Source organism: Salmo salar, chromosome ssa11 (genome assembly GCF_905237065.1).
Source record: "Salmo salar chromosome ssa11, Ssal_v3.1, whole genome shotgun sequence".
Taxonomy (NCBI): domain Eukaryota; kingdom Metazoa; phylum Chordata; class Actinopteri; order Salmoniformes; family Salmonidae; genus Salmo; species Salmo salar.
In genome coordinates, this window is record NC_059452.1 from 75,318,370 (window position 1) to 75,345,743 (window position 27,374).

Consider the following 27,374-nt stretch of genomic DNA (forward strand, 5'->3'; position numbering starts at 1 on the left):
TCGACTCGGGCACGCGCCTAAGCCCACAGTACTCTGAGCGGCCACTTGCCAAACGCGATAATGTGTTTCAGCCAGAGCCTGCCTCGATATCCTTCAGCTTTTTCCCGGGCTCTGAGAGCCTATGGGAGCCGTAGGAAGTGTCACATTATTGCAAAGATCCTAAATCTTCAATAAAAAGAGCCCAGATGAAACACAACTTGTCAGACAGGCCACTTCCTGCATGGAATCTTCTCAGGTTTTGGCCTGCCATATGAGTTCTGTTATACTCACAGACACCATTCAAACAGTTTTAGAAACTTTAGGGTGTTTTCTATCCAAAGCCAATAATTATATGCATATTCTAGTTACTGGGCAGGAGTAGTAACCAGATTAAATCGGGTACGTTTTTTATCCAGCCGTGTCAATACTGCCCCCTAGCCCTAACAGGTTAATGAGGTCAGGCACTGATGTTGGACAATTAGTCCTGCCTCGCAGTCGGCGGTCTAATTCATCCCAAAGGTGGGTTTGAAGTCAGGGCTCTGTGCAGGCCAGTCAAGTCCTTCCACACTGATCGACAAACCATTTCTGTATGGACCTCGCTTTGTGCATTGTCATGCTGAAAAAGGAAAGGGCCTTTCCCAAACTGTTCCCACAAAGTTGGAAAAACAGAATCATCTAGAATGTCATTGTATGCTGTAGCATTAAAATGTCCCTTCACTGGAACTAAGGGGCCTAGCCCGAACCATGAATAACAGCCCCAGACCATTATTCCTCCTCCACAAAACTTTACAGTTGGCACTATACAGTCGGGCAGATAGCATTCTTCTGGTATCCGCCAAACCCAGATTCATCCGTCGGACTGCCAGATGACAAAGCATGATTCATCACTCCAGAGAACGCGTTTCCACTGCTCCCTAGTCCAATGGAGGCGAGCTTTACACCATCCCAACGCTTGGTATTGCGCATGTTGATCCTAGGCTTGTGCGTGGCTGCTCGCCCATGGAAACCCATTTCATGAAGCTCCCGACGAACAGTTATTGTGCTGGCGTTGCTTCCAGAGGCAGTTTGGAACTCGGTAATGAGTGTTGCAACCGGGGCAGATGATTTTTACGAGCTACATGCTTAAGAACTCGGCGGTCCAGTTCTGTGATCTTGTGTGGCTGAGCCGTTGTTGCGCCTAGGCGTATCCACTTCACAACAGGACTTACAGTTGACCAGGGCAGCTCTAGCAGGACAGAAATCTGACGAACTGACTTGTTTGAAAAGTGGTAAGCTATGACGTCCCATGTTGAAAGTCCCTGAGCTCTTCAGTGTGGCCATTCTACTGCCAATGTTTGTCTATGGAGATGTCATGGCTGTGTGCTCGAATTTATAAACCTGTCAGCAACGGCTCGGTCTGAAATAGACAAATCCACTAATTTGAAGGTGTCCACATACTTTTGGCCAGGTACTGTGTGTGTGTGTAGCATCAATATGCATGTGTGTGTTTTGTGAGTTTGTGCGAGTGTATGGTTAGAGTCTAGTGAGTGTACATCGAGCCTGTGCAAGAGTCTGAATAAAATAAGGGGGTCAATGCAAATAGTCCAGTGGCCATTTGATTAACTGTTCAGCAGTCTTATGGCTTGGGGGTAGAAGCGTTAAAGAGCCTTTTAGTCTCAGACGTGGCGCTCCGGTACCGCTTGTCATGCGGTAGCAAAGAAAACAGTCTGACTTGGGTGGCTGAAGTCTGACCATTTTTAGGGCCTTCCTCTTACACCGCCTGGAATAGAGGTCCTGGATGGCAGGAAGCTCAGCCCCAGTGATGTACTGGACTGTATGCAGAGTGGTGTTGTGCTGTTATTTCTTGCTACAAGGGGTGTACACCTCTAATAAAAACAATATTGTCCTTTTGTGGGTGCTAAATGTGATTATAGTTCAGTGTTTCTGCATTTTGGCCGTGTGTATGGATGACTGAGTGTGAATATGCTGACGTGTCTACAGGAGTAACAAACCTTGTTGATGGCGATGGTGAATAACGGTTCCTCTTGGGCAACCATGCTCTCTTGACTGTGGTAACAGATAAGACTTGTCCCTTTGAGGACACCGTAGATGTCAGTCCAGCACTCAGGCTCCTTCTCAAGCTGATCATGAGAATGGTAGGAATGATTATAACGATGCTTTAAACTAAACTAGAGTGCATTCGGAAAGTATTCAGACACTGACTTTTTCCACATTTTGTTACGTTACAGCCTTATTCTAAAATTGATTCAATTAATTGTTTTCCTCAATCTACACACAATACCCCATAATGACAAAAAAAGCCAGGTTTTTAGACATTTTTGCCAATTTATTTAAAAAAAAAACTTATTTTCATAAGTATTCAGACCCTTTGCTATGAGACTCGATATTGAGCTCAGGTGCATCCTGTTTCACTTGATCATCCTTGAGATGTTTCTACAACTTGATTGGTGTCCACCTGTGGTAAATTCAATTGATTGGACATGATTTGGAAAGGCACACACCTGTCTATATAAGGTCCCACAGTTGACAGCGCATGTCAGAGCAAAAACCATGCCATGAGGTCGAAGGAATTGTCCATAGAGCTCCAAGACAGGATTGTGTGGAGTCACAGATCTGGGTAAGGGTATCAAAACATTTCTGTAGCACTGAAGGTCCAAGAACACAGTGGCCTCCACTCTTAAATGGAAGAAGTTTGGAACCACCAAGACTCTTCCTAGAGTGTCTGTGGAGATGGGAGAACCTTCCAGAAGGACAACCATCTCTGCAGCACTCTGCATCACAATCAGGCCTTTATGGTAGAGTGGCCAGACGGAAGCCACTCCTCAGTAAAAGGCACATGACAGCCCGCTTGGAGTTTGCGAAAAGGCACCTAAAGGACTCAGACCACGAGAACCAAAAAAGTCTCTGGTCTGATGAAACCAAGATTGAACTCTTTGGCCTGAATGCCAATCGTCACGTCTGGAGGAAACATGGCACCATATCTACAGCAAAGCCTGATGGTGGCAGCATCATGCTGTGGGGATATTTTTGAGTGGCCCACCTAGAGTTTGGACTTGAACCCAATCGAAGATCTCTGGAGAGACCTGAAAATAGCTGTGCAGCGATGCTCCCCATCCAACCTGATAGAGCTTGAGAGGATCTGCAGAGAAGAATGGAAGAAACTCCCCAAATATAGATGTGCCAAGCTTGTAGTGTCATACCCAAGAAGACTCAAGGCTGTAATCGCTGCCAAAGATGCTTCAACAAAGTACTGAGTAAAGAGTCGGAATACTTATGTAAATGTGATTTCAGTTTTGTATATGCATTTGCCAAAAGAATCTAAAAACCTATTTTTATTTTGTCATTATGGCGTATTGTGCATAGATTGAGAGAAAAAAACGACTGAATCCATTTTAGAATAAGGCTGTAACGTAACAAAACATGGAAAAAGTCAAGGTTGTCGGAATACTTTTGGAAGGCACTGTAATTACGACTCTAATGATCATACTAAAACTGAGAATGATTAAACAAATGATGTGAATGATGATGGTGGGTGTGATACTGATGGCGGTGACTAAGAGTTCACTCACCTTGATCCTGCCGCTGATAACCTGCTGGGTCATACAGAGAGGCTGGGCTACCAGACGGCAACACACACTGCCATAGAGAGGCAGCCAGAATGCACTGTCCTCTGGAACAATATTGGTTAATGAGTTTGTTGCTTGCTATACAAGGACAGTAAACGGCCAAAGGAGAGGAGTCACCACTCACCTGTGGCTGATATGGACAGGTCGTGTGTTCTGAAGCTGTCCTGAACATGTGCTATTGTCAGTGTGGTGTGGGCCAGAAGGTGATACTTTGGCCCCCTGTAAACAGAAACCACACACAATCGACAGTTAGTCGGAATGTACTGCATGTAAGTATGCATATTTGACGACTTGTGTGGCCAGTTTGAGTTGACATGTGCATCACCGTTGCGCGTGTGTGTGTGTGTGTCATGCGTATGCAAGCTGTTACATCAACACTCACTCTGTACAGAGAGCAGGCAGCAGAGGTGGTGGAGACCCTCCTCGTCCATCACCTCCCTCTACGTTGGATATGGTACCACAGGCTGCAGACTCTAGAGCTGCCCTGATCCTCCTCCCAGAGGTGCAGCCCAGGGAGCTGCTGAGGCGGTTATGTCTCCTGGGTCCTAGTGCCCCTGGGCCCGGACAGAAGTCCTCCACCACACAGGTACTGTACAGCTCCACACGGATCTCAAAGCACGGGCTCGCCTCCTTACTGGATCATATACAGGAACCAACACACGCACACAGATGAATATAGCAACAAATATTAACAAAGAAACATGGACATAATGAAATACAGAATTACACACAAATAAACTGAAGAGGACAGAAGTTCTCTACATGTTTCTGAGCAAATATTAAAACCACAGACAAAATGCTACATCACCTGCACTAATAGTGTCATATAAGTTAAGGAGACAAAATGAGAGCAACTCGAGCAGCCACTTGCAATATGACGGTGTCCTCGAAGCAGATGTCAGTCAAAGTCCTGTCCGCCATCACCAGGTCTGTGTCATAGATCTCTCTGCCACACTGGAGCAGACAGAACACAGCACAGCGATGCAGCTCTGAAAGATAGCGAGAGCAAGAGAGATAGATAGAGAAAGAATAGAATAGAAGATGGAGAGGATGGAGTTTTAGAGAAAAGAAGATGGGCAGAGAAAGCAGAAAGAGAACAGGACAGAGATGGCAGAAAAATAGTGAACGTAGTAGGTTAAGTAAGAGTGCAAAAACTCCACCTTTACAGGATTAACCTGTGTGACCTCTAAATCTGACCTGATTTCAGATGTAGCTCTGAGAGGAGCCACGATAATACAAGTGTTTTTAGAAACAAACAGGCGGCAGTTAATTGAATGTGCTTACCCCACATGCACGAGTCATAATCTGCATGGATTAGCCACGTAACTGGTTTAGACCAGATTATAGATTGAGACCTTAGATTTACTCCATCAATGGAATGTATGTACTCAGGACACTCTGGTAGTGGTGGGAGAGATATGGCTCAAATTAAACTCTGATGAACTGATGACGTACCGGCCGGGTACACTTAAATACAAATAGCCAATAGAGACTCCACTCTCTCAATATGCACCACTTGCATTCTAATCTAACCAAAGGGTTTCCAGTAGCTGTTCCATTCAATTCAAACATTACTGTTAGGAGCTAGATGCTATCAAGTGCTATTACTGTCTAATGTTGTTATTGGATGTGAGATGTTCAGGACCGATGTTGAGGAGCGAGGATTTAATCCCCCCCAAAGTTGTGTGTCTCTGGCATGAACAGATGATGCGTTGTCATGACAGGGTTAGTGACAGCACCATTTGAGGTTATATGGGACTCACCTCCTTTGCTCTTGAAGTACTCCGAGTCTTTCCACATGAGTGGGATACGCAGGTCTGGAGTGGAAGAAGAGGAGAATGGATGGATTGAGAGACAGCGAGAGAATGAGACATTTCTGTTAGATATAGTACTCCTACCTGTATCTGTTGGGCAAATCAAAACCAAATGTTATTGTCACATACACATGGTTAGCAGATGTTATTGCGAGAGTAGCGGAATGCTTATGCTTCTACTGAAGACAATGCAGCAGTATGTAACAGGTAATATCTAACAATTCCACAACAAAACCTAATACACACCATCTAGTAAAGGAATGGGATGAGGATATATATGTATAACATATATGGATGAGCAGTGACAGAGCGGCTAAGATGCAATAGATAGTAAAGAATAGATAGTGAAGGATACAGTATATACATATGAGATGAGTAATGTGAGATATGTAAACATTCTTAAAGAGGCATTATTAAAAAGTGACTAGTGTTCCATTTATTAAAGTGGCCAATGATATCAAGTCTGTAGGTAGGCAGCCGCCTCTCTGTGCTTGTGGTGGCTGTTTAACAATCTGATGAGAAGCTGTTTTTCAATCGCTCCGTCCCAGCTTTGATGCACCTGTACTGACCTCGCCTTCTGGATGGAATCGGGGTGAACAGGCAGTGGCTCGGGTGGTTGTTGTCCTTGATGATCTATTTTGCCTTCCTGTGACATCGGGTGTTGTAGGTGTCATGGAGGGCAGGTAGTTTGCCCCCGGTGATGTGTTATGCAGACCGCACCACCCTCTGAAGAGCCCTGCGGTTGTGGGCGTTGCAGTTGCCGTACCAGGCGGTGATTGTGCACCTGTAAAGGTTAGTGAGGGTTTTTGGTGACAAACCACATTTTGTCAGCCTCCTGAGGTTGAAGAGGCACTGTTGCGCCTTCACCACACTGTCTGTGCAAGTGGACCATTTCAGTTTGTCGGTGATTTGTACAGCGAGGAACTTTCCAACTTCTAATGTCCCATCGATGTGGATAGGGGGGTGCTCCCTTTGCTGTTTCCTGAAGTCCACAATCATCTCTTTTGTTTTGCTGACATTGAGTGAGAGGTTATTTTCTTGGCACACACCGAGGGCCCTCACTTCCTCCTTGTAGGCTCTCGTCATTGTTGGTAATCGAGCCTACCACTGTAGTGTCGTCAGCAAACTTGATGATTGAGTTGGAGGCGTGCATGGCCACCCAGTCGTGGGTAAACGGGGAGTACGGGAGAGGGCTAAGAACGTACCCTTGTGGAGACCCAGTGTTGAGGATGTTGTTTCCTACCTTCACCATCTGGGGGCGGACCGTCAGGAAGTCCAGGACCCAGTTGCACAGGGCGGGGTCGAGACCCAGGGTCTCAAGCTTAATGATGAAATTGGAGGGTACTATGGTGTTGAATGCTGAGCTGTAGTCAATGAACAGCAGACTTACATAGGTATTCCTCTTTTCTAGATGGGATAGGGCAGCGTGATGGCGATTGCATCATCTGTGACCCTATTGGGGCTGTAAGCAAATTGGAGTGGGTCTAGAGTATCAGGTAGAGTGGAGGTGATATGATCCTTGACTAGTCTCTCAAAGCACTTCATGATGACAGAAGTGAGTGCTACGGAGCGATAGTCATTTAGTTAAGTTACCTTAGCTTTCTTGGAAACAGGAACAATGGTGGCCATCTTGAAGCATGTGGGGACAGCAAACTGTGATAGGGATTGATTGAATATGTCCGTAAACACACCAGCCAGCTGGTCTGCGCATGCTCTGAGACCGCGGCTAGGGATGCCATCTGGACAGGCAGCCTTGCGAGGGTTAACACGTTTAAATGTTTTACTCACGTTGGCCATGGAGAAGGAGAGCCCACAGGCTTTGGTATCGGGCCGTGTCAGTGGCACTGTATTGTCCTCAAAGCGAGCAAAAAAAGTAGTTTAATTTGTCTGGGAGAAAGACGTCGATGTCCGCGATGGGGCTGGTTTTCTTTTTGTAATCTTTGATTGTCTGTAGACACTGCCACATACAGTTGAAGTCGGATGTTTACATACACTTAGGTTAGTCATTAAAACTCGTTTTTCAACCACTCCACAAATATCTTGTTAGGGCTAGGGGGCAGTATTGACACGGCTGGATAAAAAACATACCCGATTTAACCTGTTAGGGCTAGGGGGCAGCATTTGCACGTCTGGATAAAAAAAATGTACCCGATTTAATCTGGTTACTAATCCTACCCAGTAACTAGAATATGCATATACTTATTATATATGGATAGAAAACACTCTAAAGTTTCTAAAACTGTTTGAATGGTGTCTGTGAGTATAACAGTACTCATTTGGCAGGCAAAACCCTGAGACATTTTCTGACAGGAAGTGGATACCTGATGTGTTGTATTACCTTTAAACCTATCCCATTGAAAAGCACAGGGGCTGAGGAATATTTTGGCACTTCCTATTGCTTCCACTAGATGTCACCAGCCTTTACAAAGTGTTTTGAGTCTTCTGGAGGGAGATCTGACCGAACAAGAGCCATGGAACGATGATGACCCATTAGACACCTGGCGCGCGAGTTCATGTTGGGTACCCTCGTTCCAATACGTTATAAAAGAGTATGCATTCGTCCACCTTGAATATTATTCATGTTCTGGTTAAAAAGGCCCTAATGATTTATGCTATACAACGTTTGACATGTTTGAACGAACGTAAATATATTTTTTCCCCTCGTTCATGACGAGAAGTCCGGCTGGCTTAGATCATGTGCTAACAAGACGGAGATTTTTGGACATAAATGATGAGCTTTTTTGAACAAAACTACATTCGTTATGGACCTGTGATACCTGGAAGTGACATCTGATGAAGAGAATCAAAGGTAATGGATTATTTACATAGTATTTTCGATTTTAGATCTCCCCAACATGACGTCTAGTCTGTATCGCAACGCGTATTTTTCTGGGCGCAGTGCTCAGATTATTGCAAAGTGTGATTTCCCAGTAAGGTTATTTTTAAATCTGGCAAGTTGATTGCGTTCAAGAGATGTAAATCTATAATTCTTTAAATGACAATATAATATTTTACCAATGTTTTCTAATTTTAATTATTTAATTTGTGACGCTGACTTGACTGCCGGTTATTGGAGGGAAACGATTTCCTCAACATCAATGCCATAGTAAAACGCTGTTTTTGGATATAAATATGAACTTGATAGAACTAAAAATGCATGCATTGTCTAACATAATGTCCTAGGAGTGTCATCTGATGGAGATTGTAAAAGGTTAGTGCATCATTTTAGCTGGTTTTATGGTTTTGGTGACCCTGTCTTTGACTTGACAAAACATTACACACAACTCTTGTAAATGTACTGTCCTAACATACTCTAAATTTATGCTTTCGCCGTAAAACCTTTTTGAAATCGTAAAACGTGGTTAGATTAAGGAGATGTTTATCTTTCAAAGGGTGTAAAATAGTTGTATGTTTGAAAAATTTGAATTTTGACATTTATTTGGATTCAAATTTGCCGCTCTTGAAATGCACCTGCTGTTGATGGAGTGCACCACGGGTGGCACGCTAGCGTCCCACCTAGCCCATAGAGGTTAATCTGGTTACCACTCCTACCCAGTAACTAGAATATGCATATACTTATTACATATGGATAGAAAACACCCTAAATTTTCTAAAACTGTTTGAATGGTGTCTGTGAGTATAACAGAACTCAAATGGCAGGTCAAAACCTGAGAGATTCCTTTACAGGAAGTGGCCTGTCTGACCATTTCTTGAACTTCTTTTCCATCTCTATCATTTACTAAGGATCTCTGCTCTAACGTGACACTTCCCACGTCGTCCATAGGCGCTCAGAGCCCGGGAAAAAACAGAATGTCGTCATTCCAGCCCCAGGCTGAAACACATTATCGCCTTTCTCAAGTGGCCGATCAAGGGACACTGGGCTTAGGCGCGTGACCCGACCGCCCCCGCCTTTGGGATTTTTTTCCTCTGTTTGCCGAAAAGGAGATTCCCTGTCGGAATATTATCGCTTTTCTACGAGAAAAATGTCGTAAAAATTGATTTTAAACAGCGGTTGACATGCTTCGAAGTACGGTAATGGAATATTTAGAATTTTGTCACGAATTGCGCCATGCGCGCGACACTTCTTTACTATTTCGGATAGTGTCTGGAACGCACGAACAAAACGCCGCTATTTGGATATAACGATGGATTATTTTGGACCAAACCAACATTTGTTATTGAAGTAGCAGTCCTGGGTGTGCATTCTGACGAAGACAACAAAAGGTAATAAACTTTTATAATAGTAAATATGATTATGGTGAGTGCTAAACTTGCCTGGTGTCTAAATAGCGAGCCCGTGATGCCTGGGCTATGTACTTAGAATATTGCAAAATGTGCTTTCACCAAAAAGCTATTTTAAAATCGGACATATCGAGTGCATAGAGGAGGTCTGTATCTATAATTCTTAAAATAATTGTTATGCTTTTTGTGAACGTTTATCGTGAGTAATTTAGTAAAATGTTAGCGAATTCCCCGGAAGTTTGCGGGGGGTATGCTAGTTCTGAACGTCACATGCTAATGTAAAAAGCTGGTTTTTGATATAAATATGAACTTGATTGAACAAAACATGCATGTATTGTATAACATAATGTCCTAGGGTTGTCATCTGATGAAGATCATCAAAGGTGAGTGCTGCATTTAGCTGTCTTCTGGGTTTTGGTGACATTATATGCTGGCTTGAAAAATGGGTGTCTGATTATTTCTGGCTTGGTACTCTGCTGACATAATCTAATGTTTTGCTTTCGTTGTAAAGCCTTTTTGAAATCGGACAGTGTGGTTAGATTAACGAGAGTCTTGTCTTTAAATGGCTGTAAAATAGTCATATGTTTGAGAAATTGAAGTAATAGGATTTTTAACGTTTTGAAAATCGCGCCACAGGCTGCCAGTGGCTGTTACGTAGGTGGGACGCAAGCGTAGGTGGGAACCCTAGCCCATAGAGGTTAACAAACTCTAGTTTTGGCAAGTCAGTTAGGACATCTACTTTGTGGATGGCACAGGCCAACCACCGTCTTGTCGTCAGGAAACTTAATGATGGTGTTGGAGTAATGCCACGCAGTCTTGGTGAACAGGGAGTACAGGAGGGAACTAAGCAAGCATCTACTTTGTGCATGACAAGTAATTTTTCCAACAATTGTTTACAGACAGCTTATTTCACTTAATCACAATTCCAGTGGGCCAGAAGTTTACATGCACTAAGTTGACTGTGCCTTTAAACAGCTTGGAAAATTCCAGAAAATGATGTTATGGCTTTAGAAGATTCTGATAGGCTAATTGACATCATTTGAGTCAATTGGAGGTGTACCTGTGGATGTATTTCAAGGCCTACCTTCAAACTCAGTGCCTCTTTGCTTGACATCATGGGAAAATCAAAAGAAATCAGCCAAGACCTCAGGAAAAAAATTGTAGACCTCCATAAGTCTGGTTCATCCTTGGGAGAAATCTCCAAACGCCTGAAGGTAACACGTTCATCTGTACAAACATCATGGGACCACGCAGCCATCATACCGCTCAGGAAGGAGACGCGTTCTGTCTCCTAGAGATGAATGTACTTTGGTGCGAAAAGTGCAAATCAATCCCAGAACAACAGCAAAGGACCTTGTGAAGATGCTGGAGGAAACCGGTACAAAAATATCTATATCCACAGTAAAACGAGTCCTATATCCACATAACCTGAAAGGCCGCTCAGCAAGGAATAAGCCACTGCTCCAAAACCGCCATAAAAAAGACAGACTGGGGTTTGCAACTGCACATGGGGACAAAGATCGTACTTTTGTGAGAAATGTCCTCTGGTCTGATGAAACAAAAATAGAACTGTTTGGCCATAATGACCATCGTTATGTTTGGAAGAAAAAGGGGAAGGCTTTCAAGCCAAAGAACACCATCCCAACCGTGAAGGACGGGGGTGGCAGCATCAAGTTGTGGGGGTGCTTTGCTGCAGGAAGGACTGGTGCACTTCACAAAATAGATGGCATCATGAGGGAGGAAAATTATGTGAATATATTGAAGCAACATCTCAAGACATCAGTCAGGAAGCTAAAGCTTGGTCACAAATGGGTCTTCCAAATGGTCAATGACCCCAAGCATACTTCCAAAGTTGTGGCAAAATGGCTTAAGGACAACAAAGTTAAGGTGTTGGGGTGGCCATCACAAAGCCCTCACCTCAATCGCATAGAAAATGTGTAGGCAAGACTAATAAACTGTGTGCGAGCAAGGAGGCCTACAAACCTGACTCAGTTACACCAGCTCTGTCAGGAGGAATGGGCCAAAATTCACCCAACTTATTGAGGGAAGCTTGTGGAAGGCTACCCAAAACGTTTGACCCAAGTTTAAATTGTTTAAGGCAATGCTACCAAATACTAATTGAGTGTATGTAAACTTCTGACCCACTGGGAATGTGATGAAAGAAATAAAAGCTGAAATAAATCACTACTATTATTTTGACATTTCACATTCTTAAAATAAAGTGGTGATCCTAACTGACGTAAGACAAGGAATTTTTACTAGGATTAAATGTCAGGAATTGAGGAAAAACTGAATTTAAATGTATTTGGCTAAGGTATGTAGACTTCTGACTTCAACTGTACGTCTCATGTTTGAGCCGTTGAATTGCGACTCCACTTTGTCTCTATAGTGACGCCTTGCTTGTTTGATTGCCTTACGGAGGGAATAACTACACTGTATTCGGCCATGTTTCCAGTCGCCTAGCCATGATTACATGCGGTGGTACGTGCTTTCAGTTTTGCGCAAATGCTGCCATCAAGCCACGGTTTCTGGTAAGGGAAGGTTTCAATAGTCACAGTGGGTACAACAACTCCAATACATTTCCTTATAAACTCGCTCACCGAGTCAGCGTATATGTCAATGTTATTGTCTGAGGCTACCTGGAACATATCCAAATCCACGTGATCGAAGCAATCTTGAAGCGTGGAATCTGATTGGACAGACCAGCGTTGGATAGACCTAAGCACGGGCACTTCCTATTTTAGTTTCTGCCTATTCAAGGGCAGCAACAAGATGGAGTCATGGTCAGATTTCCCAGAAGGAGGGCGGGGAGGGCCGTGCATGCATTGCGGAAGTTAGAGTAGCAGTGGTCGAGTGTGTTACTCGCTCGTGTACTGCAATCGATATGCTGATAGCCTTGTTCTCAGATTAGCTTTGTTAACCTGTTAGGGCTAGGGGGCAGCATTGACACGGCTGGATAAAAAACATACCCGATTTAATCTGGTTACCACTCCTACTCAGTAACTAGAATATGCATATACTTATTACATATGGATAGAAAACACCCTAAATTTTCTAAAACTGTTTGAATGGTGTCTGTGAGTATAACAGAACTCAAATGGCAGGTCAAAACCTGAGAGATTCCTTTACAGGAAGTGGCCTGTCTGACCATTTCTGGAACTTCTTTGCCATCTCTATCATTTACTAAGGATCTCTGCTCTAACGTGACACTTCCCACGTCGTCCATAGGCTCTCAGAGCCCGGGAAAAAAGAGAATGTCGTCATTCCAGCCCCAGGCTGAAACACATTATCGCCTTTCTCAAGTGGCCCATCAAGAGACACTAGCTTATGCGCGTGACCCCGACCGCCCCGCCTTTGGGATTTTTTTCCTCTGTTTGCCGAAAAGGAGATTCCCTGTCGGAATTTTGTCGCTTTTCTACGAGAAAAATGACGTAAAAATTGATTTTAAACAGCGGTTGACATGCTTCGACGTACGGCAATTGAATACTTTGAATTTTATTGTCAGGAATTGCGCCAAGCCGCGACACTTCTTTACTATTTCGGATAGTGTCTGGAACGCATCGAACAAAACGCCGCTATTCGGATATAACGATGGATTATTTTGGACCAAACCAACATTTGTTATTGAAGTAGACGTCCTGGGTGTGCATTCTGACGAAGACAACAAAAGGTAATGACATTTTTATAATAGTAAATATGATTATGGTGAGTGCTAAACTTGCCGGGTGTCTAAATAGCGAGCCCGTGATGCCTGGGCTATGTACTTAGAATATTGCAAAATGTGCTTTCACCAAAAGCTATTTTAAAATCGGACATATCGAGTGCATAGAGGAGGTCTGTATCTATAATTCTTAAAATAATTGTTATGCTTTTTGTGAACGTTTATCGTGAGTAATTTAGTAAAATGTTAGCGAATTCCCCGTAAGTTTGCGGGGGGTATGCTAGTTCTGAACGTCACATGCTAATGTAAAAAGCTGGTTTTTGATATAAATATGAACTTGATTGAACAAAACATGCATGTATTGTATAACATAATGTCCTAGGGTTGTCATCTGATGAAGATCATCAAAGGTGAGTGCTGCATTTAGCTGTCTTCTGGGTTTTGGTGACATTATATGCTGGCTTGAAAAATGGGTGTCTGATTATTTCTGGCTTGGTACTCTGCTGACATAATCTAATGTTTTGCTTTCGTTGTAAAGCCTTTTTGAAATCGGACAGTGTGGTTAGATTAACGAGAGTCTTATCTTTAAATGGCTGTAAAATAGTCATATGTTTGAGAAATTGAAGTAATATGATTTTGAAGATTTTGAAAATCGCGCCACAGGATGGCAGTGGCTGTTACGTAGGTGGGACGAATTCGTCCCGCCGGTCCCATAGAGGTTAAAATCCCCAGCTACAATAAATGCAGCCTCACTGGACTTTGCATAAAGTCCAGTGAAGTTCCTTGATGGCCGTATTGGTATCTGCTTGCGGGGGGATATACAAGGCTGTGACAATAACCGAGAAGAGTTCTCTTGGGAGATAATACGGTCAGCATTTGATTGTGAGGAATTCTAGGTCAGGTGAACAAAAGGACGTGAGTTCTTGTATGTTGTTACAATTACACCATGAGTCGTTAATCATGAAACATACACACCCACACTTCTTACCAGAGAGATGTTTGTTCCTGTTGGCGCGATGCACTGAAAATCCCATTGGCTGTACGGACTCCGACAGCATGTCCCCAGCTAGCCATGTCTCAGTGAAACAGAGTATGTTACAATCCCGGATATCTCTTTGGAAAACAACTCTTGCCCTAATTCCGTCGACTTTGTTAACTAGGGACTGGACATTAGCGAGTAATATACTCGGAAGCAGTGGGTGGTGTACGCGCATCCGAAGCCCCACTAGAAGACCGCTCCGGCACCCTCTCCTCCGACGGCGTTGTTTTGGGTCGGCCTCTGGAATCAGATCAAATGCCCTGGGAGGTGCAGACAAAGGATACGCTTCGGGAAAGTCGTATTCCTGGTCGTAGTGTTGGTTGTACTTGTAAGTTGATATCTAATAGTTCTTCCCGGCTGAATGTAATAACACTTAAGGTTTTCTGGGCTAACAATGTAAGAAATAATACATAAAAAAAAAAAATGCAGTTTCCTAAGGACTTGAAGCAAAGCTGCCATCTATCGGCGCCATCTTACAATGGTGTCTGTGTGCGCATGTGTACACTCACCTGAGATGGCCACATTACCCATGCAGGGCAGCCTTTCATCCAGTGACCCACCAATACAGGACCTGCAGCGGAGAACAGAGTGGTTTTATTTATTTACTAAATTGTTATGACAACAAACTGCCCCCACCCACCCACCCCCCTCTCTCTCCTACCTGTGGCCTACTCTCTGCAGGACCTGGGCCTCCCTCATCCTCTGCAGCTGGCTGAGCAGGGCCAGGATGCGGGTGTTGCAGGTGAGCAGACTCTTGGAGGCCTCCAGGGCCTGGTCTCTCTGGGAGCACGCAGCTAGCAGCTTACTGGCCCCCTCACGCATCCGCACCTCGCGGTCTATCTGACGCTGCACCTCACCGTCCTGAGTGGTTGAGAGTGAGAGAGCAGAGCAAGAACAATAAGGAGAGAAAGATAACAGAAAGGATAAGAGTGGCTCTACTTTACTAATCAGTTACTATTGGCTTGTGTACAGCTAGGTGACCCTTCCTCCGCATTCAACAATGCCATATCTAACAACAGCTCCCAACACTACCCGGCTCAACAGAAGTCAGAGGTCTTGGACCAGGCCTAGACAGGAGGATGAGGGCAGTAAGGATATATTCTGTCCTGTTTACCAGAAACCCTAGACAATCAAGCAGCTGGGGCTTTCCACTTCAAACAGCACAAGAAAGAGGATTGACACCCACCATCTCAGTTTGTTCTGAAATCGTGTCTGTAGTTAGAAACAGATAAAATGAGCATTCCTGCAACATTTTGTTGGAATATAATCTGATCTCTTGAGATGTTAAGATAATTGATTGCGCCCAAATTGGCCATTTAAAATGTATAGGATTCATATAATATTCAATAAATATAGTACCTAACATCCAATTTGGTCCAAACTTTTTCCTTACAATCAATAAGACATGAGGAATCCCCAAAAATAAAAATAAAAAGCCTTCCACGGACCCCCCACACCCCCGCCAATCCCACCCCAACAACAAGTATACAGTATCAGTTCTCTGTGTATGACAACTAGTATGGAGCTGCGCTCCGAGTATAGTTTCTTCAAATTATGTATTATATTCTCAGTGAATTTGGTGATTTTTTTTTTTCTCCAACTGTTCAGAGAAATTTGTCTGAAGTTATTAGATTTTATGCCCCATCAGACATCCTGACATTACCAGGTTCTGACCACTAGATGATGCCATTCCTGCTATTAGGTAAATCGTGTGAATAATGTCTTGGGTATCCAATGTCATTTAAGTCATAGGAGTGATCTTGTCCCAGTTTGCTGCATCAGTGCCATTTTGCAGAATTTGTTGTCAGGAAAAGGTTTGGTCCAACTAGCTAGGAGGTTTGGTACTATATTTATTAGCCATGACCCCCACTCTCTTAGGGTATTTCCGGGGGGGGGGGGGTTGGATGCAAAAAACACATTTCCAATTCACACGTGTATAATACCACACTTGTACATGTGTGAAATAGGACAAATAAGCATCCACCAAATAATAATAATAATAATAATAATTAATATTACACTGAACAACAATATAAACACAACACGTAAAGTGTTGGTCCCATGTTACATGAGCTGAAATAAAAGATCCCAGAAATTTTCCAAACGCACAAAAAGCTTATTTCTCTTAAGTTTTGTGCTATTAATTTACATCCCTGTTAGTGAGCATTTCTCTTTTACCAAGATAATCCATCCACCTGACAGGTGTGGCATATCAAGAAGCTGATTAAACAGCATGATCATTACACAGGTGCATCTTGTGCTGGGGACAATAAAAGGCCAATTTAAAAATGTGCATACAACATAATGCCACAGATGTCTCAAGTTGAGGGAGCATGCAATTGGCATGCTGACTGCAGGAATGTCCACTCTGAAAGACCCGGTCAAAATATCATCTTGGGTCAAACAGACTGATCTGTGATTATACATACATTTTTGGACTTTTCATTTAATTATACACTGAGTGTACAAAACATTAGAAACACCTACTCTTTCCATGACAGACTGACCAGGTGAATCCAGGTGAAAGCTATGATCCCTTATTGATGTCACCTGTTAAATCCCCTTCAGTCAGTGTATATGCAGGGGAGGAGACAGTTAAAGAAGGATTTTTAAGCCTTGAGACATGGATTGTGTGTGTGTTCCATTCAGAGTGTGAATGGGCAAGACAAAATATTTAAGTGCCTTTGACCGGGCTATGGTAGTAGGTGCCAAGCGCACCGGTTTGAGTGTGTCAAGAACTCCAATGCTGCTGGGTTTTTCATGCTCAACAGTTTGCTGTGTATATCATCAATGGTCCACTACCCAAAGGCCATTCAGCCAACTTGACACAACTGTGTGAAGCATTGGAGTCAACACGGGTCAGCATCCCTATGGAATAAAATATTAATGTTTGGTACAATCAGTGTACATAAACCTCGTACCTACCCATTGTTTCTTGAAGAATATGACTCAGAAATGCCTCATGTGCCCCTTTCCTCAGCGGTTTACCAAAACAGTGGCAGGGTGGCGGCTTTGTTGTAGTTTAAACTGCAGATTGACACAAATGACTCAAGTCAAGAAGAACGCTGTCTGTTCGGTCATGATGTAGTCTCTGAGCTCTCCTCACAGTCTTTTAACCTGTCCACTCAGATAATAAATACCATCCATGTCCAAAACAAGCACTTCAGTGTCAGATGTCCGAAAGAGGCACGCCCACACACACATAGGAATTTTATCCTACACTACCACTCAGTGGCCTTGTGATTTGAGTACCTGCCCTGAGATTGGATGTTTGGGAGTTCAATCCCTGGCCAAGTTATACCATAGACTGTAAAAATGGGACCCGGTGCGTCACTGCTTGCACTCCACATTAAGGGGATAGATCGAGGTAAGGCCCTTTTATAGACTAGCTTCCTGTCCATGGGGTGTACTTGTTCATCTAGCTGCCTCACGCTACAGAAATAGGAGACACAATCCTGGGGCCTCATTTTCTTTTTAAAAAGCTGAGTACATTCGCCGTTGGTAAGGAGATCGCATAACTGGGCGTATAGACCTTACATGTTTCTTTCATTATATAAATCAATGAAATTGCAGGACCTCTCTCCTTTTCTGACATGACTTACAGTACTTCCGCTACTATAGCCTAGGCCGACAACAAATATTACCATTCATCCAGCCCTTATTTAAGCATGCTCAAAATGAAATAGACCGGGAGACTATTTTAAATATTTGACAACAATACTAGGCTACAGCATGGTGTTGCTGTGTGATAGAAGCACAACATCATAGCCTATTTAATTTCACAGCCTATACCAAGGCAGGAAATGGATCACAATCATCTATTGATAAACAAAATATTCCACTCTGGCATAGAAGTGCAGGCTGTAACATTTACTTTTAAATTGCTCTAATAAGCAATCAATCTTGCAAAATGCGCGGCCAGTGGTTGGCACTCACTATAGGCGGCATGCATGTTTAGCTTGAAAAAGTCATTGCAAAAGATTAAAACATTCTGCCAAGATAATCCATCCACCTAACAGGTGTGGCATATCAAGAAGCTGATTAAAAAGCATGATCATCACACAGGTGCACCTTGTGCCAAGGACAATGAAAGGGAACTCTAAAATGTGTCGTTTTGTCACAATGCCACAGATGTCTTTTTTTTTTTTTAAGGAGTGTGCAAATTGGCATACTGACTGCAGGAATGTCCACCAGAGCTGTTACAGAGAAATTAAGGAATTTAGCAGTACATCCAACTGGCCTCACCACAGCAGACCAAGTGTAACCACACCAACCCATGACCTCCACATCCGTCTTCTTCACCTGCGGGATCGTGTGAGTCCAGCCACCCGGACAGCTGATGAAACTGTGGGTTTGCACAGCCAAAGAATTTCTGCACACACTGTCAGAAACATCCCAGGGAAGCTCATCTGCGTGCTCTTCATCCTCACCAGGGTCTAGCAGACTGCAGTTCAGCGTCGTAACCGACTTCAGTGGGAAAATGCTCAACATCGATGGCCACTGGCACGCTGGAAAAGTGTGCTCTTCACAGATGAATCCCGGTTTCAACTGTACCGGGCAGATGGCAGACAGACAGTGTGTATGGCGTCGTGTGGGCGAGCGGTTTGCTGATGTCAACGTTGTGAACAGAGTGCGTCATGGTGGAGGTGGGGTTATGGTATGGGCAGGCATAAGCTACAGACAATGAACACAATTGCATTTTATCGATGGCAATTTGAATGCACAGAGATACCGTGACGAGATCCTGAGGCCCACTGTCGTGCCATTCATCCACCGCCATTATCTCATGTTTCAGCATGATAATGCACGGCCCCATGTCACAAGGATCTGCACACAATTCTAAATAGATTAGGGACTAAATTTATTTCAATTGACTGATTTCCTTATAATGAACTGTAACTCAGTAAAATCTCTGAAATTGTTGCATCTTGCATCTATATTTTCGTTCAGTGTATTATATTTACTGAATATTATACGAATCCTATAAATAAATAAATGGCCAATTTGGGTGCAATCAATTAGTTGAATTATATTTCAACAAAATAATGTTGCAGGAATGCTAATCTTATACATTTTTAACCACCGAAACCATTTCAGAATAATCTGAGATGGGGGGTGTCATGGCTTACTGAAATGACATGGAACAACCCAGCTAAAGTATCAGGGTTTGGGCTGTGTGTGTGTGGTGTGTGCGCGCACTGGCATTGGTACTTGGCAGGATAAATTAATCAGATCAGACTGCAAAGACAATACGATGTGGGGCAAAATGTGGTGACATTATCTAGCCATGTGACTGATGCTATATTGTTTTAGGTTTTGTTGCAACATTGGTTTAACTCTATATCGCTATACACATTCAAACCAGGTTAAGATTGGAGGATTGGAAGAGATTAATGATCATGCTTTGTGCTGCTGCTACGTCATTTAATTATAGTATTTTGACCATTACCCTCAATGATATGTTATGTTTCTTTAAGCATGGATAGATCCCTTTTATTTATTTGTTTTAAATTATTTATTTAACTAAACAAGTTAGTTATGAACAAATTCTTATTTTACAATGACGACATACCTAGGCCAAACCCTAACCAGCACGACGCTGGGCCATTTGTGCACCGCCCTATGGGACTCCCAATAACGTCTGGTTGTGATACAGCCCGGGATCGAACCAGGGTCTGTAGTGATGCCTCTAGCACTTAGATGCAGTGCCTTAGACTGCTGCGCCACTTGGGAGCCCCATTACCCTTTAGTTCAGTGTACTTAACTCTGAACAACCAATCCCCATGTGACAGTAATTTTTATTTAACTAGGCAAGTCAGTTAAGAACAAATTCTTATTTACAATGACAGCCTACACCGGCCAAACCCGGACGACACTGGGCCAATTGTGCGCGCCCTATGGGACTCCCACTCACAGCCAGTTGTGATACAGCCTGGATTCGAACCAGGGTGTCTGTAGTGACGCCTCTAGCACTGAGAATGCAGTGAATTAGACCGCTGCGCCACTCGGGAGCCAAAAAGGTAAAAAAAAAAAAATGTGTCCAAGCATGTCCAAATGAACTGTGTTATGTCTGATGTCTCTTCCCTCAAACATCTACCAGTTACCTACCAGGATGTAGCACACCTGACAAGGGTCCCTGATTACCATATCTGTACAGAAACATAAGAATTCCTATCCAGGCCCAATTTACATTCTAACAGGTGTCTACACAGCCCAAATTCTAACTAGACTCCATATTCCTTCCAATACATTAATTAGATTCTTCACTAGCCATCTTGTACATACATAAATACATGATCCTAAATATGTGATCATGGGCGCTCCTGAGAAAGATTTTCTTATTATATTCACACATGTACACCATATATTACAAGCATCCCTACGCAACGACCACCCTTAGTAAAAAGGTCTGGTGCCGTCTCTGTACCAACACTGTTCTGTACACTCACCTGGTTATTTTCAAAGACGTTCATGTTCCTCGATCCTTCAAAAAGTGCTCCACCATCTACTTTGTGAATGACTCCACCAGTTCAGAATATACAGTCCTGTCTAGTTTGAGTTATTAAAACTACAGCCAGCCAGAGAGACGAGAGAACGTCCAGTCAACAGGGAGTGGAGGCAGGGATTTTACATGGATTAGTATGCCTTGTTATTTCAAATCCCAGACTAGTCCCACCTCTGGAGAGACTAACTTAATACCTGGATGTGCTTTACCTGACAAGATGTAACATACAGGCCATAGTCATATGTCATATAAACACAGATCTTAACGCCGTCTGCAGCTCTGACCTATTGTCAGCATGCAGATTTTATCGTGGCTCAGACAAAGTATTATTAAACTATTTTCATGTACTGTACTGTAATATGCCTGAGTACATTTTAGGCAACGGTGCCCTCTCCTGGACTGTTTTGTACTACATCCAATGGCCTTTCTATTCGTGGTTCATAGAGCACATGGTTACAGACCTCAGGCATTGACAATGCAATGTGACAGCATTGTCAAATCCATTCAACTCCAGAGGGGGAGAGTTGGAGCCAATAATGTAGAAAAGGATTTGGACTGCCTAGTGGGTTACTGGTCAGTAAAACCACAATGAAATGCTGTCCAATCTGATATTGGAACCTGCCACAGTATCATCAAGGCTCTCTCCACTGCAGCACTATGTAGAGATGTTAATGGGTGGTAAAGCTAGCTCACTCTGGCCTACTGGTCTAAGGTCAGTCAACTGCACAGGACGACTGGACATGGATTATTTTAGTCCTTGATCATGACTCAGTTCCATTCCATTACGCATAAGAGTCACAGGACAAAGGCGTCTTCTGTACGGGGGAGTTTTGTTAAGAGCCGCAACGTTCGGTCTGAACATGAACACGCATCACGTGTGGTACGGTTTTGGACCATATCTTTAATATCAGCAAGAAATAATAAAAACATTTAAAACGAAAGGTTAAATTGATACACACCTTAATAGGGTTAGGGTTCCAACAGCCATATTTCCATGTTACAGCATTTGTTTATGGAAAGCAGATGGAAGAGAGTGGACTACCTGTGCTAATTAGCTAGCTTAAAACTGATGTAGTTTTAAGCGACATTTGAACCCAACCAATGTTTTTAACCAAGACCCATGTCTTAAGCCGTGACCAAAAAAATAATTGAGCCAGCAACCAACTTGTGGACATCACACATGGACGGTCATGATTAGGTCAAAATTAGGCTTACTACACAGGAGGACACTTGGTGGTTTCCCCAATGGCAGCATCACATACTGCAAGCTACAACCCACTGAGCAGTACCCAAGGAAAACCCCAAGCTGCTCTCAGACAGAACAGTCATTGTTTGAGACTGACCCTGCATAGTTAAAGAGGTAACAGAAGTTATGGATCAATCATTAACTGTGACATGTTGCTGTCTGGACTTCCGGCACTTGAGCAATGATATGAGTCACGGTCTGGTCTGCTCTCCTCCCACTCCCTGGCGTTAGGTCAGGTGTGTGAGTGTTTGTGTGTTGGGATTTCAGCTCTTCATCTCCCATCTCTCTATGTCTCCTTCTCCCCTCCATCTATTCTTCAATTCACCTGAAGATGCCCCTTGGTCTAGTCTTGGTTGGTGACTTTATAATGTGATCAGTTGATTCTGTGAGTTTGAAAAAACATTCCATGTTTTTATGCAGCTGATAAAAGTGTTAAATGAGTCTGATAAGAAATCTGTCTGTGCCAAGTATAAAGATTAGAGGGCAAAGAGCTTGGGGGGGAAAATGACATCACGTCGGAATAAAAGTGTTGCATTTCCCATATATATTATTTCAAGCATCGTATCACCTCTTATTAGTGACTTAAAGAGTTACTGTTACTCAAGACAAACAATATCATTTCAAGGCCAGGAAGCAATATGTACCTTCCAACTAGATTACTCAGGTATGAGTCATTTCACAAGTTCTGAGAACCATTTAGGATTTTTGTCATTTCCAGTATGTGATGTCATTGTATCAATCACCAAAAGTCACAATCATTTTTTTCTCTGGGGGGAAAAAAAAAATCTAAGCAATATTGTTAAAGGGGCAATCTGCTTTTGCTACATACATTTTTGCGGGACTTCTAAATTATATACTCATTTACTCTTGAAGAATATAACTTCTAAATGACTCATGAGCTTAGTTCAACGGACATAGCCCATTAGAACTATAACTTTGATATATGGATGGTCAGTCCTTTCATCAATAGCTCTGTCTATGAATTTAAGACTAACATTTCTCCAGGCTCATCCCTTCGTTTTTTACCAAAACAGGGGGTCGGCGGTGCCCTTTGTTATTGTTTCAAATGCGAGTTGCCTCTTTACATTATAGTTGTTATGAGCAGAGCACATTACTTATTTAAAATAGCCTGATTATGGTGATCCAATTTATCATAGAGAACTCAAATACACCGCATCAACAGCCGAAAATATGGTATAACGCATTAACACAGGCCGGGAGGATCGCTTTGTGGACCGAAACGTTAGCTCTCCACTCACCTGTGCCGTGTCCGTAAGAGTGTTGAAATGCCCCCGTCGTCGTATTTCCAGATCCAATGCTGACCCCCTTGCTATCGTGGTTCTCGACACCTGATGTCGGCAAAACATTCTAATAACCTACCATGTACAGTTACAAGTCGAAAGGATTCTTGAAAAGCTATGACAAATGGTATCCTGAAAATGCGAAGACACTATGACTACTGTTCTTTAGTAGATGCTATCGAGAAATTAATAAGTTATTCAAGAAGTTATAGTAAGGTCCATGGGTTATCGGCGTGTTGGTAACGTTACTACTTTATCCATGGGAACAGGGGTGCGGTTGGGTTGGGAGCGCGGAGGAGGCTATTTCTTCTTCTTCGGTATCAAGGCGTTCGCACATTTGTTTGTGCCTGCCGCCACCTATTGATCACGTTACACTTTGTGAAATGAAAATGAAGAAATTGCACTACCAACTAATCCTACACCTATAATAGCACTATTTAAAAAAATAATAATAATTACAAATAAAATACAATTTTAAAAAAACACCCCATTCCACTACCTTGACCCTAACCGATCCTACACCAAGCCGACAGCCTGGGAGGACGGGACACTTTTGTTTAACAGGCCTTGTAACTCTGCAGTAAAACTTCCTACACCCAAGTACTTCTCTGCAGCTGCCACCACCACATCTATTCTCTGCGATTTACGTTCCATTGCTGCGGTACAGTTGATAACCATGACAATGAATGCTAAGAAGCCAACATTACTGAAGCACACATTTGTATCACTCTGTATTGGCCTAGGACTACTACTCACCCTTGACCCATCATCCTCTACTCTCTTCATTGCCTCAGCATACGACACCTTCTGTTCTACACTGACCCTGGCAACCGGTCTCTCTCAAACCGGGAACTTCTGATCCCCAGCAACATGAGTACCCACACAATTGACACACTGTTTTTTTCCACCAATACTAGACATTCCATTTTCCCATGCCCTCATGCACACTTCTCACATCTCGGAATCTCCTTCCTACACACTGCTGCAACATGACCATAAGCTTAGCATCCAAAACACCTTAGTGGGTTCGGCACAAATGCTTTCACGGGATAACTGACTTATCCTTCCAAAGAGACATCAGTGACTGTAACATACTCTGTTTTACGGACTCATGGCGCTCTCCAGATATACTGTTCCCATCCATACAGCCAGCTGGGTACTCAGTACATTGCGCAGACAGGAATAAATAATTCTCCGGGAAGAAGAAAGGTGTGGTGTATGTTTAATGATTAACTACTCATGGTGTGATTGTGTCCTTTTGTTAAACGGATCTAGAATACACCATTGTTCCTGGACCCAAGAAAGCAAAGGCACCTGAACTAAATGACAATCACCAGGGAGCACTCACTTCTGTCATCATGAAGTGCTTTGAGGGTCTAGTTAAGGATCATATCATCTCCACCTTACCTGACACCCTAGGCCCACTTCAATTTGCATACCACACCAATAGATCCACAGATGATGCAATCGCCATTGCACTGAAGACTGCTCTATCCCATTTGGACAAGAGGAATACATATGTAAGAATGCTGTTCATTGACTACAGCTCAGCCTTCAACACCATAGTACCTTCCAAGCTCATCATTAAGCTAGGAGCTGATTGTGGACTTCAGGAGACACCAGACAGAGCACGCCCCATTCACATCGACGGGACCGTGAATTGCACTGAGTATATAAAACATTAAGAACACCTGCTCTTCCCATGACATAGTCTGTCCAGGTGAATCCAGGTGAAAGCTATGATCCCTTATTAATGCCACTTGTTAAATCAACTTCAATCAGTGTAGATGAAGGGGAGGAGACAGGTTAAAGAATGATTTTTAAGCATTGAGATAATTGAGACATGGATTGTATATGTGTGCCATTTTGAAGGTGGAAGGGCAAGACAAAAAAAGTAAGTGCGTTTGAATGGGGTATGGTAGTAGGTGCAAAGCGCAGCGGTTTTGTAACGGCTGTCGGGAGAGAGAGTAGACCAAGGCGCAGCGGAGTTAGTGTTCATCATGATTTTAATTTACTAAAGAACACTACACAAAACAAAACAAGAAAACTGACAGCCAAACAGTCCTGTCAGGTGCAAAACGCTCAACAGAAACAATTACCCACAAAACCCCAACGGAAAAACAGGCACTTATGTGTGACTCCCAATCAGCAACAACACTCTACAGCTGTGCCTGATTGGAAGCCCCGCGGCCAAAATCAATGAAACAAACCAACATAGAAAAATGCACATAGAACGCCCACCCAATGTAACACCCTGGCCTAACCAAAATAAAGAACAAAAACCCCTCTCTATGGCCAGGGCGTTACAGGTTTGTGTCAAGAACTGTCAAGAACCTCATCGGACTCGTTAAAGGAAAAAAGGATCCTACCAGTCCATGGAGAGTAATTGTAGTCCTGATGTCCAGAAGTTATTTTCGGTCATAAGAGACGGTAGCGGCAACATTATGTACAAAATAAGTTCAAAAATAAGTTACAAACAAGGCAAATAAATGAACAAAGAAAACACAATCGGTTGGGGGCACGTAAAACGTCTGCCTTCTTCTCCGGCGCCATCTTACATTCTTGATACACATGGGGAAACTGGGTTTTTCACGATCAAAACCCATCAGGACTGCGATTACTCTCCATGGACTGGTAGGATCCTTTTTTCCTTTAATGAGTCTAATGAGGCCGACGCGAATGATATACTTCTTTCTCGGGAACAGACCCAGATCCCTGTGATTTGCGTGAAGAGGAAGTGGAGAAAAAGGGTCCGGAGGGCGAATTTGAAGGCGATCGAATAAACCCCTACTTTCTTCCATTCTGCTAGCAAACGTGCAATCTTTGGACAACAAAATAGATGACCTACGCGGAAGATTAAACTACAAACGAGACATTCAAAACTGTAATATCTTATGCTTCACGGAGACGTGGCTGAACGACGACACTATCAACATACAGCTGGCTGGTTATACGCTGCACCGGCAGGATAGAACAGCAGCGTCTGGTAAGACAAGGGGTGGTGGACTATGTATTTTTGTAAATAACAGCTGGTGAACGATATCTAAGGAAGTCTCATGACAAACTGTAGACCACACTACCTACCTAGAGACTTTTCAACTGTATTCTTCCTAGCTGTTTACATACCACCACAGTCAGAGGCTGGCACGAAGACAGCATTGAATAGGCAAACAAAAAAACGCTCACCCAGAGGCGGCGCTCCTATTAGCCAGGGACTTTAATGCAGGGAAACTTAAATCCGTTTTACCAAATTTCTATCCTCAACAGAGGGGCCCCTCAGTCCCCTCCTGTACTCCCTGTTCACTCATGACTGCACGACCAGGGATGACTCCAACACCATAAATAAGTTTGCTGATGACACAACAGTGGTAGGCCTGATCACCGAAAATGACGAGACAGCCTATAAGGAGGAGGTCAGAGACCTGGCCGTGTGGTGCTAGGACAACAACCTCTCCCTCAACGTGATCAAGACAAAGGAGATGATTGTGGACTACAGTAAAAAGAGGACCGAGCACTCTCCCATTCTCATTGATGGGGCTGCAGTGGAGCAGGTTGAGAGCTTCAAGTTCCTTGGTGTCCACATCACCAACAAACTAACATGGTCCAAGCACACCAAGACAGTCGTGAAGAGGGGACGACAAAACCTACTCCCCCTCAGGAGACTGAAAAGATTTGGCATGGGTCCTCAGATCCTCAAAAGGCATTACTGCCTGGTATGGCAACTGCTCGGCCTCTGACCGCAAGGCACTACAGAGGGTAGTGCGAACGACCCAGTACATCACTGGGGCCAAGCGTCCTGCCATCCAGGACCTCTATACCAGGTGGTGTCAAAGGAAGGCCCTAAAAATGGTCAAAGACTACAGCCGACCTAGTCATAGACCGTTCTCTCTGCTACCGCACGGCAAGCGGTACCGGAGCACCAAGTCTATGTCCAAGAGGCTTCCAAACAGCTTCTACCCCC

At 43.4% G+C, this 27,374-nt stretch overlaps 1 protein-coding gene across 2 annotated transcripts in view; it reads right to left on the reverse strand.

Annotated features, from left to right (window-relative positions):
* The window catches only part of LOC106563136 (rhotekin), a 43,253-nt gene extending 19,542 nt beyond the window's left edge, over positions 1-23,711 (reverse strand). The window contains exons 1-9 of one of the 2 annotated variants that reach the window (XM_014128387.2): positions 23,372-23,711; positions 15,023-15,222; positions 14,871-14,932; positions 5,369-5,422; positions 4,477-4,594; positions 3,988-4,239; positions 3,730-3,824; positions 3,549-3,649; positions 1,971-2,099 (exon numbers count right to left, since the gene is read on the reverse strand). In XM_014128387.2, coding sequence (XP_013983862.1) covers positions 1,971-2,099; positions 3,549-3,649; positions 3,730-3,824; positions 3,988-4,239; positions 4,477-4,594; positions 5,369-5,422; positions 14,871-14,932; positions 15,023-15,222; positions 23,372-23,479 — 1,119 coding nt within the window. In that variant the 5' untranslated portion in view covers positions 23,480-23,711. Of the gene's footprint in view, positions 1-1,970; positions 2,100-3,548; positions 3,650-3,729; positions 3,825-3,987; positions 4,240-4,476; positions 4,595-5,368; positions 5,423-14,870; positions 14,933-15,022; positions 15,223-20,810; positions 21,079-23,371 lie in introns of those variants that run through there. The other variant, XM_014128388.2, reaches the window with a different exon arrangement.
* Between the last annotated feature and the right edge of the window lie 3,663 nt (positions 23,712-27,374).